We start from the raw sequence: 16,018 nt of genomic DNA on the forward strand, positions 1-16,018 counted from the left end.
ACTCACTTTCCATGACCCACTCCATTCCACCTCATGCACACACACATATAGTCATACCTTTAATCATGCTAACATCTACAAAAGTCCTACCTCTAAATTCAAGCATTCTGAAATTCCTTTAGGGAACCATGATGTACTGGCTTTCTATACCTCCTTCTGTTTTCCTTTATATAACTCTACTCTTTATTCTCAATTCTACTGTTGGAGGGTGAAATACCCTAACAGTAATGGGTGCCCACATGATGGGGGAATGTTGAAACTGTCTTTCTTTACCATTGGGATGAGCCATGAAACTCTCCTGACAGGGATCCACCTTTCGGGACAGTTAAGTGGTGTCATTAAGATTGGCCCAGGATTACTCCGTACTTAGCTCGAACTTAAGTGGTCTCATTTTTAGGTGGAGATCTGGACTTGATATTTCCATGGAACTCTATTGAGCAGAAAACTGGCTCAGGACCACTCCCATTAAGTGACCTCATGCTACTGGAAATCTGGGCCTGGGGGCAGTAATCTCATAGATCTCTTTTAAAGGGCAATTTGGGGGCTCATTTCTTTGTAGAAGCTTAAAGCAGGACCATGCCCTGCCCCCCCCCCCTTTCTCTCTCTCCCTCCCTCCCTTTCTCTCCCTCTCTCTTTCTCCTTAGCATAGCTGCCTGTGAGGACCCTTTGCCCTCTGGGAAGACATTCTCTTCTTAGCATTAACCTCTTTTTATCTCTCTCTGCCAGGATTTCTCTGCTATACCTTTACTTCTCTGTCAGGACCTTGCCACTGAGGAAGTCAGCCTCCTAGTAAAAGGTGACTTCTCGGTGCCAATAAATTTCTTTTTGCCAGGTGGCCCACTCTCCACAAAACTCAGAGAGACACAGAGTCCTATTACATCACTATGACCCCTCAATTCTTTCCCAGGCCATTTTCTTTGCATTAATCACTCTTTTCCCCATCTTGACCCTTTGCTGAACCAATTCAATTTTACACTGTCCACTTCCCTTGACTCCATAACCCATTATCAAACGGAATGTGTAGCAAACTTAACATGTCCAAAATCTATAAAGAGATAAGGTGGGGGAGGAATAGGATATGGTAGAGGTATAGATGTATATATATAGATTAATGGGAGTGGAATAAGGTGTGTAAATTAATGGAAATGGGATAAAGATGGATGGAAAAGGTGTGAGGGAGGAGAAGGTAAGAGTGAGAAGGGAGGAGGTTAAGTAATAGTAAGGCAAGTTAAAGAGTAGAACTAAAGTAGAAAAGTTACCAGGAATAGGAAATAAAGCAATATACACAAACACTGCAACAAGGATCAGGAATAGAATTCATTAGGGAAAAAACCTATGGCTAGTTCACTGGTCTCAGAAAGAAAACAAATCTTATTTTAAATCAGCCATATTAATATTGTTTTAGATGCATCTATATTTGTATTCATATTGTGAGAAATAGATTTATTTGGTTTCCACAGTATAAAAATTAAATTGGAGAAATGAAACTTAAATTAGAAAATTGAAACTCACAAGGCAGGTTTTCTGACCCAAAAGAATGTAAGCTCCTTAGGGGCAGGGGCTGTATTCAGTGGAAAACACTACACTCTGTTAAGCATTTGATAGCCTCAGGCTGTCTTACCTTCTTATTTTTAGAAACTGCACTTTGGAAACCTCAGCCAATGGGGAAAGGAGCCAGGAGGCTGGGGAGAGGAGTTCCTGTGGGGGAACAAAAAAGGGAATACTGTGTGTGTGTGTGTGTGTGTGTGTGTGTGTGTGTGTGTGTGTAAAACCAGCTTTAGTGTATCAGAGATTGTGCACCCTTTCTCATGAGAAAGAAATAAACTTTTTCCTACATTCATACTTGGACTTCTGATTATTTTAGATTGCTACTGTCCTACACAACATTCAAGTTAAGTGTGTGTGTGTGTGCAGCTAAACGTATATATGTGTGTGATGAGGTGGGGGGAGTTTAGCAGAGAAAACCTAAAGTACTGGTAGGATTATAATACTCCCTGAGGTAATAGGGAAGAGTACTGACTTTCCAGTCCCACCCCAGGTGGAGGTCTCTAGAAAATCCACCTTTACTATAGCCAATCAGGAAGCCTTATTATAGCTAAACTCCCTTTTAAGGTTAGCCCACCCGGTTTTATGACATCTTCCCTTTAATGGTGTCTTTCTCCAAGTTACTTCCAGGACACTTGTCCCTTCCCTTGTTAATCATTATAATCTCTTTCCTTATTAACTTGGAATTTAGCCCATTCTTAGCAGTGTAATAAAATCTTTGCCCCTTAATTTGGAGGCCTAATTTTACAATTTTTTTTGAGATAATTCGTGTTAATGACCTGTACCTCCAACATATTTTTTGGATATTACCCCATACCCCTTAATTTGGTTGCTGAACTTCATCAATGGAGCCTGCTTTAGGGAGGTGGGGAAGAGGAAATGGAGGAAATAAGTAAGAAGTGCTCAATAGAGAACAAAAGAAAACCTACAAAGAAAAACAAGAAAACCATTTATTTTTCCTTTTTCTATTTCATTTTTTTTGGTATTTTACATTTAAGATTTAAATAAATTTTAAAAGAAATGAAATTCATTATCATTTCTCCCAAAAGTTCTCCTCTCCCCTATCTTCTCTATTCCTGAAGAGGGTGACATCATTCGTCCAATTCCTCCCCTTTACAACTCAGGAGTCATCCTTAACTCTTTACTACCTTTTTCACCTCCTAACTCCATTCACCCTGTTGCCAAGGTCTACTGTTTTCACCTTTGCAACAACTCTCAAATATGCTTCTTTCTCTCACCTGACACTATCCCAATCTAATGGAGATTCTTATCACCTCACACCTGTATTACTGCAATAGGTCTGCTTTCTTTAAGTCTCTCCTCACTCGAATCCAATCCTCCCTTCAGTCACTAAAGTGACTTTCCTAAAGCACAGGTCCAACCATATTGTGCCCCCTCTTCCAAATCACTAAACTCTAGTGGCTTCCTACTGCCTTCAGAATCAAATACAAATTCCCCTTTGTGTGTGTGTGTGTACAAAACCCTTCATAACTTAACCCCCCACTCTTTCCCATTTTGATATAGTAACACTGACTTCTTTGCTATTGCACAAATAAGACATTGCAGCTCTCGGTTCTGGGTACCTTCTCTAGCTATTCCCCCATGCCCAGAATGTTCTTCCCTTTTATCTCTTCCTACTGGCTTCCATGGTTTACATTAAAGCCCAAATAAAATTTCATCTTCTACAGTGAGCCTTTCCCAATAACTCCAAATTTTAATGCCTTTCCAGTCTTACTTTGTTTTAATATCACCTAGATTTCCATGTGTGTCCCATCTTTCCTGGAAAACTCTCCCTTGTAAAAAATAACGTGCGTGTGCGTGTGCGTGTGTGTGTGTGTGTATGTGTGGGTTTTTTGGCTGAGGCAACTGGGGTTAAGTGACTTGTCCAGGGTCACACAGCTAGGACATATTAAGTGTTCTAGGTCACATTTGAACTCAGGTCCTCCTGACTTCAGGGCTGGTGTTTTATCCACTGCACCACCTAGCTGTTCCCCTTGTAATATTTTTTTTAAGAAAAAAAGGAGAAAATGAAAATTCACAAATTTGTACAACACATCAAAAAAATCTGATTAATTACAAGTAATGTTCCTCATCTGTGCACGTCATCCTCTGATACAAGAGGCAAGAAGAGTATTTTCTCATATCTTTTTTCTTTAGGATTATGTTTGCTCTTTATAATCTTCCAATGTTCAGCTTTGATTGTTTTGTGATGGTTTGCATTCCTGTAGTTATTATACATATTGTTTTTCTTATTTACTTTACTTTGAATCAGTTCATATAAGTTTTTCTATGTTTCTCTTTTAGATTTTCAAAAATCTAATTTTATGCCTCAGATTCATGAGAAGAACTGTCTTTAACTAAAAAAGCACACAATGAAATATTTTGATTCTACCCTTCCACCAATGTGGGCTTATTTCTGGCTCCACAGAAATAAAAATTGGACCCTTGTTATGTTCAAGCTACATGAACCAAAGAGGTTAAAGAGGGGTGGCTTTGCAAAATTCTGTTTGGAGAATCTCCTAGTTGAAATTTAAACTACAGACTAGGAATCTATTATAAAACTGATTTACCACATGGTTTTATGGCAAGGACCTTCAAGACCCAACTTAAAGCAAGCTTCCAGAATAACAGAATAGAGGTTAAGTTTCATATCAGTAAAGAGGAAGATAATTTCTAGCTCAGTGTAAAGGTGTAAAGAGATTATTTTCTTTTCCCTGTACATAGCTTAGAGTTTTGTTATTTGTCTGTTTTTAAATCAGCATTATAAGCAAGTTATTCAAATTTTAAAAAATAACAAAAACAACTTAACTTAAATAGATGTCTCTACTTGAACCTATTCATATTTGAGTTAAACACAGTATGGAAAATACTGCTTCAGTATAATTGTACTTTAATGGAATGTAAGAGTTTCAAAAGCTTACAAAAGACTAAATGGGTGTGTCCTGGAGTTTTTTTTTTTTTTTTTTAGCTTTGCTGGGAAGAGGGACAGGGGAAAGTGATTCCCATAGGAGCAGAAAGCTAACAATTAAAAAATGAAAAAAAGATTTATTACTGAAAATCAAAGGATTGGGATTAGAAGAAACACAAAAATATTTGAGTAATATTATGAGCAATGGTTTTTATATTTATAGCAGGAGGGGGAAAAGCCATGTGTCCTAACAACTGGTAAACATTTACTGATTGGCTGATAACTGTAGTAATAGATCTTCATTTATACCAAAACGGAATAAATTAAGAACATTTTTATGGTTAATTATATTTGTTAAAAAGGAATTCTATCTGTTTTCGTTTTTTAAAGTTTATGATTTCATGGAAGATCCTGACAAGAAACTTCCTCTCTTAATGCAGGTTGGAACTTTTTCAACAATATCCAGTCTTAGAAAGGTATCTGGAGGACTAAGAGATGAAGAGCCAGTTTATGAGTCAAAGGCAGTACTACAACTTGAGTCTTAGTGAATCTGAGATCAGTTCTCTACCCGCTATGTCATGGTGTGGTTCACATTAAAAAGATAAAGCTTAATTCAAAGTTGAAATAAAGCAATCAATCATTTCACCTTATAAGTAAAGCACTCCAATGTATCCCTAAAACATTTTAAAATTCTGGGTTGAAAATTAAAGAATTTGAGGGGAATTGGTAAAGTTTATCTTCTCCAGTTCAAAATTATGACTTTAGAAGAAAAAGGAGGATATGGGAATGAACAGTGACTATACAGATGAGGTCAAAGAGCCGGATTTAGTTTCATGGTCTATGATATCAGAACAATAGGTTCCTGGCAAAGAACTAGGAAAAATTAATTTAGCAAGATCTGATCAAAAGGGCTTTTAACTGAATTCTGAGGAAAAGAAGAGAATCACCAGATAAAACAGTGAAATTAGATACTATGTAAGAAATGCACTTGACCAAGAAAGAAGCATCACGGAAGTTGTGCTAGTATTCTTGGTTCAAAACAACAGGAAAACAGGTCAGAAACAATACTAAGCTTTCTAATGTCTCCGTGATAACTCACAGAGCTTCAACAGTTTTCCATTTATATTAAAATTGAATAAAATGAGCAAAATAAACCTGAAACTTTAACACAAAATGGTAAATACAATTTCAAAGAAATCACTGAGACTTGTTAATGTGGACTCATATTTGGAATATGCTAATGTCAGGGGATACTTTATACAAAACTAACATCTGACTTATTTTTAAGGCAGAAAAATATAATAGCATTCAAATTTAACACATTAAAATCCACATACTTGAGTGCACATGAAATAGAGAGTTTCTGAATCAGATAAAAGGGGAGATTAAAGAGGAATACAATACTGTTATGTAACAATATTGTTAATCAACAGACCACTTGGTCAGAAGTACTTTCTGAACACAGATATTAAAATTGGGACAAAGGCAAAATATAGTGGTGATGGGGGACTTCAATTATTCTGACATTAGATGAATGTTACTCTGTTAAAAGCAAAGTATCTGATAAATTTTATATATGAATTACTAAAAATGCCAAGGAAAGAAATGGCAAAAATGCCAATCTGAAAAATAGTCAATAAAAGAGGGATATTTAAATACTAAAGGAGAGATAATGTTCTACATAACTGGACAAGTAATTTATGAAAAGTAGATGTGAAAGTATTCAGAGAAACTGGCAAGATGAGAAGATTGCAAAAAGCCAAAGTGGAGAATGTTCAGGAGGAAATGGGTTGCTGGTATTGAAAGCTTCAGAAAAGTCAAGAATCACATGGACGAGAAAAAGCCAATGGATTTAGCAATGGAGAAGTTTGGAGAGAATCCTTTGAAGTGAGAGGTAGATTCAGAAGTCAGGCTAATTGTAAGATACCATTCAGATAAATGACAATTAATAATTCCCATTTATATATAGTTAGAAAAGACCTTATATTATAAGCATCATCTTATTTGATCCTTATAATATCCTCTGCAGTACAATTATAATTGTAATAAGGAAAATTAAGGTTCAGAAAGATTTGTTAAATGACTTTAGATCACATAGCTAAACAGGTGTAAAAGTCATGATTTCCATCCAACTCTTTTGATGCTTAAATCCAATGTTGTTTTTCTTTAGACGGGGCTTCAAACATCTACACCCATGACTTCCTCAAGTGCTCACATCTGTGAGTAGCTCACATCACCACAGACAGTCACTGTGGCTCCTGGCCTGATTTACTCCTTCACTGGCTTCCCTCCCCCCACGAGTCTTTCTTGGATGACAGAGCTTCCCAGGCACAGTGTGTCCCCCCAGCCCTCTCCTTACCTAGTACTTCTGCAGTGGCCATGATCTCACAGGTATACATGGCTGCCATTAGCCGCTGGGGTTTCACCTGCAGAGCATAGCGGCAGGCTTCTTTCATGGTAGCAATCAGCTGACCAGAGAAAGGGCCATAACAGTCCGCTAGCAAGGTTTCCCCTTTACGTTTGCTCTTTTTTTCCAATGTCTCGGGGGAGTCATCTTGAAACTGTTCATTTTCAGTGGGTGATTTTGGAGCCCTACTCAGAATAGCAGTTTCACCTCTATCTAGCTCCTCTTCTGCTTTCTCAGTTGCTCCTTGACCCAAGAATTTACTTAGATCCCACTTTTCTAGAACAAAACAGACACCCATAAGTGGTTCTTCACACATGGGACCTGAGAATGTTGCCAGCTGAAATCCACTGATGATACTATTGTCAAAATCTCTGTATTTACTTGTATCTTTAATGCATTTGCTCTCAAGGCACTGCCATACAGAGCTCTTAAAATCTTTGCACCTATTTACTAATATATTAGGTCCACATTTCCTAGGACCAAATGACCAGATCTGGTCCACTACATTCCTCCATTTCCTTCCCTGTAAGTTCTGCTCCAACTTTTGTTTGAACTCCTGGATCTTAGCCTGGGTCTTCTCATGAATCATCTGGGTATTTTCCCCCTCATTTAAAGAAGAAGTCAACTGCTCCATAGAACGAATTAAATCACAATTTTCTTCAAGGATCCGAGTGACTTCTTCTGGGAGAGGCATGGCTCGGACACTGAGAGTGGCAAGTTTGTTTGGGGTGGTTATTGTGATGAGCCCATCAACATCAACCTGGACTCCCTCTGGGAGCTTGTTCTGATCCTCTTTGGTTTGGTGTATCACTGCAATCTTCTGTTGTTTACCTATTTCTTCATTGACCATGTCAACTTTTGGTGGTTTAGTAATTGTTTCCCTGAATGGGATGATTGGTTCAGATACACTGATTTGAATCTTTGCAAACCTGAAAACAAAATCAATAGAAACAATGATGATGATGATGACCCAGAAAAAAGGTACAATAAAAAATACTATACACTTATGTGAGCTAGCTCCTGTTGAAAATAAAGTAGTGTTTTTTTTCTCAGCACACCATAATAATTTGTTTTATAAATTCAGAATGTAAAACTCATTTTGATTTTAGGATAAAAAGATAGAATTCTGTTTTTAAAAATTATACTTCAAGGAGAATACCCAATGTTAGAATTATATTATGGTGCTACTATTTAAAACTATTATTATTAAAATATTTGGACTTAGTTACAGCATTATATATGTTTTCACTTGGAAAATATTAATTGTAGCAAGACTTGACTAATGTATATTAAAATATGCATATCAAATTATTTACTAAAACATGTGAAAAGAAAATACATTATAGCTCTAAATAGAATACAAAATCTTAGAACTGAAAGGGATACTGGATATCAGTTTAGTCTACTGCTTTATAAAGATGAGGAAATGAGACAGTAAAGGACATAGTTTCAAATTTGGAACTAAAACACAAGCTTCCTACCCCAGTCAATTATTTTTAAAAATATTTTAATCATTACATTCAATCACTAAAAAGTATATATTATTACATATAAGAATGATATCTTAAATATAACAAAATGGGTTTATGGAGAATTGTCTTTAGTTTCCAAGGGCATTCTGAGACCAAAAAGATTTACAAAGTAGACTGTAGCATAAATTTGTAGGGGGGAAATCCCTCTCATGCTGTTAGCTTAGGTCAGCTGAAAAAAAAAAAAAGACCATTTCAGGACCACTTTCTAAGTACCTGTGAACTATGGGGAACTTTTCTTTTTTTGGCCAGGAAAATCCAACTGGTGATAACAACATACACCAACTAGTGGCAGTGATACTCACCTGGATTTTCTCAGGAAGACTTGTGGTCAAAAATTAAAGTGATGTTATACATCCCAAAAGAGGCATAGAAAAAGAATTCTCAATATTCTTGTTAGGGCAGCCTTAGCTAACCAAAGGCTGAATATATTAAACTAATATCAAAGGCATCTAGGTGGCAGAGTACACTGTGGGTTGGATTTGGGAGTCACGAAGACCTGAATTCAAATCCTGTCTCAGACACTAGGTATGTAACCTTGGGCAAATTACTTAATTTCACTCAGACCCAGTTTTTTCATCTATAAAATGGGAATATTAATACTTTCTGCTTCATGGGGTTGCCTGAAAGCACTATATAAATGTTAACATCATCATCATTAAGTCTTTTTTCTCCACCTCTCCTCCAACAAAAGAGGTAACAAAGTGATATGGAAAGAACCTGAATTGTAACAGAGAGGAAACCTGAATCCTAATCTTGGTTAGTGTCAACATGATCTTTTAAAATCACTGATCTTTAGGTCTAAATTTCCTCATCTGTGAAATAAAGACACCAGGTTAACTCTTTCCAGTTCATTTATTTTAAAACAGAAAGTTTTGGAGGGGAGGAAAAAGCTTTTCTACTATGGTGTATTCAGATTACAGTGCTACTTTGGGAAGCAAAGTAGATTTTGAAATAAAATTCAATTAAAAATATTATTAAATTAATGAAAATCTTTCTATAAAGAAAAGCCTGTATAAAGATAATTTAATATATGCTAAATGTAAAATAGTAAATTAAACGTTAATATGAAATAAGCATCTATCTTTTTATCTAGCAATCTCTGAGAGATTATCTCTCTCCTTTTCCCTGTAGAAAACAGCATTTCTTTTTAGTTATTATACATATGGGTAAGTAGACCTGAGATTTCACTGGTCTAGGGAGCTGCAAGGAGAAACAATTCCCTCTACTAAAACAGGTTAGCACTTTGCAAAGGGAGCTGCACAGAGCACTCTGTTTATGTCAGATTTTCAGGGTCAACTAGCCTGTCTATTTATTTCAGAGACAGGACTTAAGGCCTTTGTGGCTCCAAGACCAACTCTTTTTAACTGCTAGATGATATTGCTTCTGGTAATTACTGTACCATAGAATATTTGTATATGTATATGTGACTAGGTCTAAATTATATCTGAACCTCCTCCAGTGTCAGAAACAGTTTTGCGTGTTTTTTGCATAGAGACAGAGATTAGACCTGTGATTTCCTGATACAGGGAATTCATAGTGAGGAAAATACCTTTAATGATGCATGTTGGGACTTCTGCAATTTGTTGTATTTGTGAAGAGGTTCTAAGAGTATTGAAAGAGTAAAGGACTTGCATAGAATCACATATTCATTTTGGGGCTTGAACACAGCTTCTTATGAGCCACATAACAAGGCCTCTCATAAATAGCTGTTAAAGCTGTGGACATAATTTTAGAACCTGATTCTTATCTATGTCACTCTACAGAAGGTATTTTTCAATTGATCAAGGATGGACGGAACCAAAGAAAGAACACTGGGAAATGAATATAAACTGCTTGCATTTTTGTTTTTCTTCCCGGGTTATTTTTACCTTCTGAATCCAATTCTCCCTGTGCAACAAGAGAACTGTTCGATTCTGCACACATATATTGTATCTAGGATATACTGTAACCTATTTAACATGTAAAGGACTGCTTGTCATCTGGGGAAGGGGGTGGAGGGAGGGAAAGGAAAAATCGGAACAGAAGTGAGTGCAAGGGATAATATTGTAAAAAATTACCCTGGCATGGGTTCTGTCAATAAAAAGTTATTAAAAAAAAATAAAAATAAAACATATAGGGAAAATGAAAAAAAAAAGAAAAGAAAGAAAGTACCCTCTTAAAGGTCTCCCTCCTCACCGCCAAAACTAATGACCTTTTCTCCACCCTCAATTCTTTACCTCTCTGCTAATGCTTTGCCTCTATTCTCTTTGTTTCAGTTTCTATCGAACTCCTTTTTTCTCACAAAGAAAATCTACTACTTCTCTGTTCTTGGTAACTGAAGCACAAGCATCCATTATGGAGGAGAAGAAGACACAGGCATAAAAATCTAAAATCAAACCAGCTGTGAAAACTCACCGGAGCATTTTGTAAAGATGACTTATGTACTCAAAGCTCTCTCCCATTTCTGATTCTCATTTTTTTCCCTTTGGAATTTCCGTTTTGGTTTGTTCTATTCCTTTATACATTATCTCTGCTTATTGCATTCCTTATCCGGTGAGTTTTGAGAACTAAGATGCTAAGACCCCATTGCATGAGCCCAAACATCCTCTCTAATTGTTCTTTCTGTGATTTTTATTTCTCATCCACCTTCAATCAGGGATCAGGAGGAAGAGGCTAATTTTCCTATCTATGCTCTATAGGATTTTTTTTTTTTACTTTCAGTAGACTTCACTGATTGTACAGAAGCAACTCCATGTCACAGAATTAGAGAAAGTTCCAAGAAATAAAGAAAGAAAAATCATAGTATCATGTGATTTAAATTATTCTACCACCTAATTCCATATAGTGTTTTTCTATTTTGAAATCTTCATTTTTGTGTATAAAACTGAATGGCAGGTTAGCTAGTATTATAAATTAACTTTTACAATTTGATTATTGTCTATTTTCAATAAATTTTAATGAAATTATAACTTTTTCCTAAAAATCATTCTCAGAGAAGTGTAATTGGAGTCCGAAATTCTAGTTTCAAATCCTACTCTTTTACTTGTCACTTCTTTCTGTGTAGGCTTGGAAAAGTCAGGTTTAACTTTCTGGGATTCAGCTACTTCACCTAATAAATGACAGCTTTGAGTGATATGACTTCTTGCTCTAAATCCCATGATGAAAAAGAATCTGAGCTATGAAAGAATGGAGTTTTATCACCTCCAGAAACAGGTGTCTCCAGCAAATACAGGGAGCAATTCTAAGAGCACTTGAGAAGAATGTTTAAAGTATCTTTTTTAGAGAACATAAACCCAAAGATGGCTGATGGGCCTCTGTTTTCATTATTTTGTTCCCTTCATTCAGCATCAGTCTATATTTTTGATGATGTTTATAAGCTGTAATATTGATCTTTCCAGTAGTTTTCACACTGAATGGTTTTCAAAGAGAGCTGGTTTTCTATAAATACTTTAATATCATGTCAAGGCCACATTTCTGGAAAAAAAAAATCAATTTCTCTTTCTGTAAATGAAATTTTTTTTTCTCCTCAGAAAAAAAAGTGCACCTAAACACCAGAGAATGCAAATAATGCATATCTAGGACACAAGTAGGTGACTTAGCTCAGATACTTATTGAAATAGAAGCACACACACTTGGGAGGAGTATCTGGTGGGTAACTAAGTTTAAAAAGATGCATGATATTATGAAGAGAGGAAGCTAATAGTTTGAGAATTTAAAAAGTTTTAAATTGATTTGCATATGAGGGGAAATTTATTTCAAATTACTACTGAGCAGCACAGAATTTGGTGCTGAAAGAAATCTTAGAATTAATCTTAGTCAACAGTATTTTCACAGACAAAGAAAATAAGGTTCAGAGATGTTAATTAAGGTATCTCCATGGAAATTATTAAATTTATAATAATTGCTTCAGGAATTGCAAATTTTTAACCTATATTGGATTATTTGCTATCTAGAAGAGGAGAGGCAGGGAGAAAAATGTGGAACACTAACATTTTTCAAGGATGAATTTTGAAAATTATCTTTGCATGCAATTTGAAAGCTATAATTAAAAATTTTTTAAAAAGGGATTGCTTCATTAAATCTGGCCTCACTAATACTTTCTAGCTGTGTGACCCTGGGCAAGTCACTTAACCCCAATTGCCTCAGGGAAAAAAAAAAAAGAAATTGCTTCAATATTTACTCTGTGTCAGGCTGCTGTAACAAGAGCTAGGAAATACAAAGCTAAAAGTATTTGCCCTCAGGGAGTTTACATTCTATCAAAGATTATCAAAAGTTAATAAAATTAAATAACTACTTTAAAAAAAAATTGTTGAAAGTTATTGATACGCACTCTTTTAAAAGAGATTATACTGGATGGTTTATTATTCTCTGAGTACTATAGAAACCTTCCATAATTAGCAAAACAATTTTAACAAAGAAACCTAGGGATATTAAAGGAAAGAAAGGATAAGAAAAGCAAAGAACTAGAAGTCAGAAAGCCTGGGGCCTATTCTAGTCATCACCTCTTTGTGACTCTAGGCAGTTCTGACCTCTGTAATCCATAAATCCTTTTTAATTCTAAAATTCTAAATTCTTAATCTAAATAAACATAAAAATTTAAAATCTATTTCAGATAACTAAGAGGATGATTTTTAGGAAAGAAAAGAGAGAAAATAGTTTCATTAAAATTTATCTAAAATAGAAAACTGTACTGACCGCGTATTTAAAGTCAGCCGGAGTCAGGAATTCAGGTTAAGGGAAAAATCTTCAATATTTATTGAAGTGAAGAGGTGAATAAAGATTGCAATAGCAAATATAGGCAAGAAAGATTGCGATAGCAAATATAGGCAGTTGCGACAGCAAGCCAGCTAACAGAGAGAGACGTGAGCCGAGCCAACCGTGGCAATGGCAATCCCAAAAGTCTCTCCTCCCCTTCCTTTTCCACTCCCCTGCCTCCACCCACCAAAATCGTCATTTCCTATACAACACATCAGGACTTGCACAAAGAGTTGGTGGGGGCCATTCTTTCTCCAAGCTTATATATTAATAGAGTATGGTCCAATTACTATTTAGCCTCATGTGCTTGGGACCTCAGTGCATCAACTCAAGCCTCAGCCCATTACAGAAAACAAAAGTAAAATTGCAAGTTATATAACCATTAGCTAACATGCCTTCAACTTTATACACAAAAATGGAGATTTCAAAATAGAAAAAATATTACAAGAAATTAAATGGCAGAATAAATAAATTCTTTACAACCACAATCAAATGAAACTAGGATTTTTCCTTCTTTGTTTCCAAGTAAATTTTCCATTAATCACTACCTTGATAATGTATGTAAAATCACTTTAAAGTAATATGTATTGTCACTTACTATTATTATGTAAACATTAATTGACAATTTATGACTAATATAAAAATACCATTAAAATGAAAAATACTTAAGAAAATAGGAAATAAGTAACACTTTATGGCAGTAATCATTTTTATTAAAATTTTAATGTATGATTAAGTTGTAACAAAATTTTTGCAAAAGGATATTCTGGCTACCTGCCAAAGATAAACTATAGTGTGGGTTTTAATAACTGAGGAATATTCAAACAACCCACTGAAATATATATATATGTGTGTGTGTGTGTATGTGTGTGTGTTTGTGTGTGTGTATGGCAAATAACTCCACCACTCTTCTCTCCTAACCTTTCTTTCAAGTCATCCAGGCATCGTTGGAGATGGACTTCCCCAGCTGTAACTAAAACGTGTTCTCCGGTCTCCTGAATCAAAACTTGCACACATGGATCAGCCTGATTTAAAAGCTTCATTCCTTTAACCAATTGTGGCATCTCACCTAGGCAGACCAAATGGAAAGTTATTAAAAACACAGCAAAAGGAAGACTACTACAAATTATTACCACACTGGGGAAAGAATGAAAATCCAGTAGTACCTGAAGCTCCTAATTTTTAAAAACCATTTGGATAAAAACTCCTACAAAAATTAAATTTATGTGTGAACTTATTACTTAAAATTCAGTTTTATACATTTTTAGGCTATAGTATTTATAAGCATGCAATGTGAAATCCTATAGTACCATTTGAACTCTTCAATAGACCTAACTACAGTTTACCATTGGTGCTAAGAATATTACAGACATCTTTCCCCCAAATTACAGATAAAACATAGGCAGCTAATAACCAAAGGAAGGATTAAATGTGGAATCTAGCTAGAAGAAAAATGAGAATAAATAGCTATCACAAAGCTGTTGCAGCAGGGAAAACCTCAAACCATCTGTAAAATTGCTTATATTAGAATCAGGATTTTTCTGGGCATAAATTTGCCCTGTAAGTATCAGCTTTAGCATTTTGATAAAGTTATTACTTATTGCCTTAAAAGCTATTTCACCAGTCCTATAGCTCTCTTATATAGATGTATCGTATGCAGAACAACACTTTGGAGCTTTTTTTAGAGTGCTATCAAAGGAAAGTCCTCTGTATTGCAGTACCTGAGTACCTGTAATGCTATCTCTGCAAAAGCCTCCTTCCTAGAGATACCCATATTTTTACTTAACAGGAAGTTTATGAAATAAGTGGATTTATCCACAAAGTGGCTGTAGAATTCTGGTCTGGTTTTGGACAGATTGCTTAGGGTGTGGATCCCTGAAGCCTCTGAAACAGACTTTTAAGTATTTTATATTAACTTATCATCTTGCTCGTGTTTTAAATTGAAAGAAACAATACCTTCAAAAAGTTTGTATTCTAGAGATCAATCCAGAAATCTAAGACATCATAATTCTAATGATTCCATAAAGGAAAATTATGTTTTCAAAGAACTTGACATAACAACACGGTAGAGTCAGAAGAACAAAGAATTCAGTCAGGTGACCTAACTCTGAATTCTAGTTTTGCTCCTTAACTACCTGTGCAGTCTCAGTCCATTCACTTTTCTAGGCCTCAGTTCTCTCATCTGTAAAATAATTGGTGTAGAATTGAACTCTAGAATTCCTTCAAAGCTCACTTTCTTCTGATCCAATACATGTAGGATGTGGCCAGTGGCTAAAACCGTTTCCAAAATGGACATCAGTAATTAGGAGAAAGCAAAATAATTGAGACTCAGAAAAGGAACACTTTGTGAGACTAACAGGAATCCACACAAATGGATGACATGAGCCTTCCTGGAAGCTGTCCTAGAACAATCAGAAGCCAGACCACTGAAAACATGCTAAATCAAAAATAGGATCTGAAATTGTAAAGATGCTAGGAAGATGTTGCAATGAAGCAAAAACAGAAATCAGATGGTGTGGGTCAACATGTGGTCTAAAAAAGGTTTGGTCTAAAAAGCAAAGAGAGTAATATTCTCTCTTGCATTCTTCTTCTTCCCTTGGCTTGTATGACACTCCCATCTCCTGGTTCTTTATCTATCTGTGTAACAGCTATCTTAGTCTCCCTAAGTGAATGTCTTACCTTATAATCATGGCCTGCCCCAAAACTTTGAAAAAAGTCTTGACTTATCTTCGAATCGATTCTCTGTTATTGATGTATTGGCTGCCATGATTTTACTTATTATTTCTTTCCTATCTATCTTTCTATCCCTTCATTCTAAATTTCTCTACCAAGCTTCAGTCATGTATTACCAAAAGTTTACGAGACAATTTTACTTTGATGTCCTATAGAAAT

At 35.5% G+C, this 16,018-nt stretch overlaps 1 protein-coding gene across 1 annotated transcript in view; it reads right to left on the reverse strand.

The window, feature by feature from the left end:
- Positions 1-16,018, reverse strand: part of EFL1 (elongation factor like GTPase 1) — a 208,710-nt gene that overhangs the window by 35,324 nt on the left and 157,368 nt on the right. The window contains exons 17-18 of the mRNA XM_051981171.1: positions 14,048-14,195; positions 6,813-7,789 (exon numbers count right to left, since the gene is read on the reverse strand). Coding sequence (XP_051837131.1) covers positions 6,813-7,789; positions 14,048-14,195 — 1,125 coding nt within the window. The remainder of the gene's footprint in view (positions 1-6,812; positions 7,790-14,047; positions 14,196-16,018) is intronic.

The sequence above is a fragment of the Antechinus flavipes genome, chromosome 2 (assembly GCF_016432865.1).
Source record: "Antechinus flavipes isolate AdamAnt ecotype Samford, QLD, Australia chromosome 2, AdamAnt_v2, whole genome shotgun sequence".
Lineage (NCBI taxonomy): Eukaryota > Metazoa > Chordata > Mammalia > Dasyuromorphia > Dasyuridae > Antechinus > Antechinus flavipes.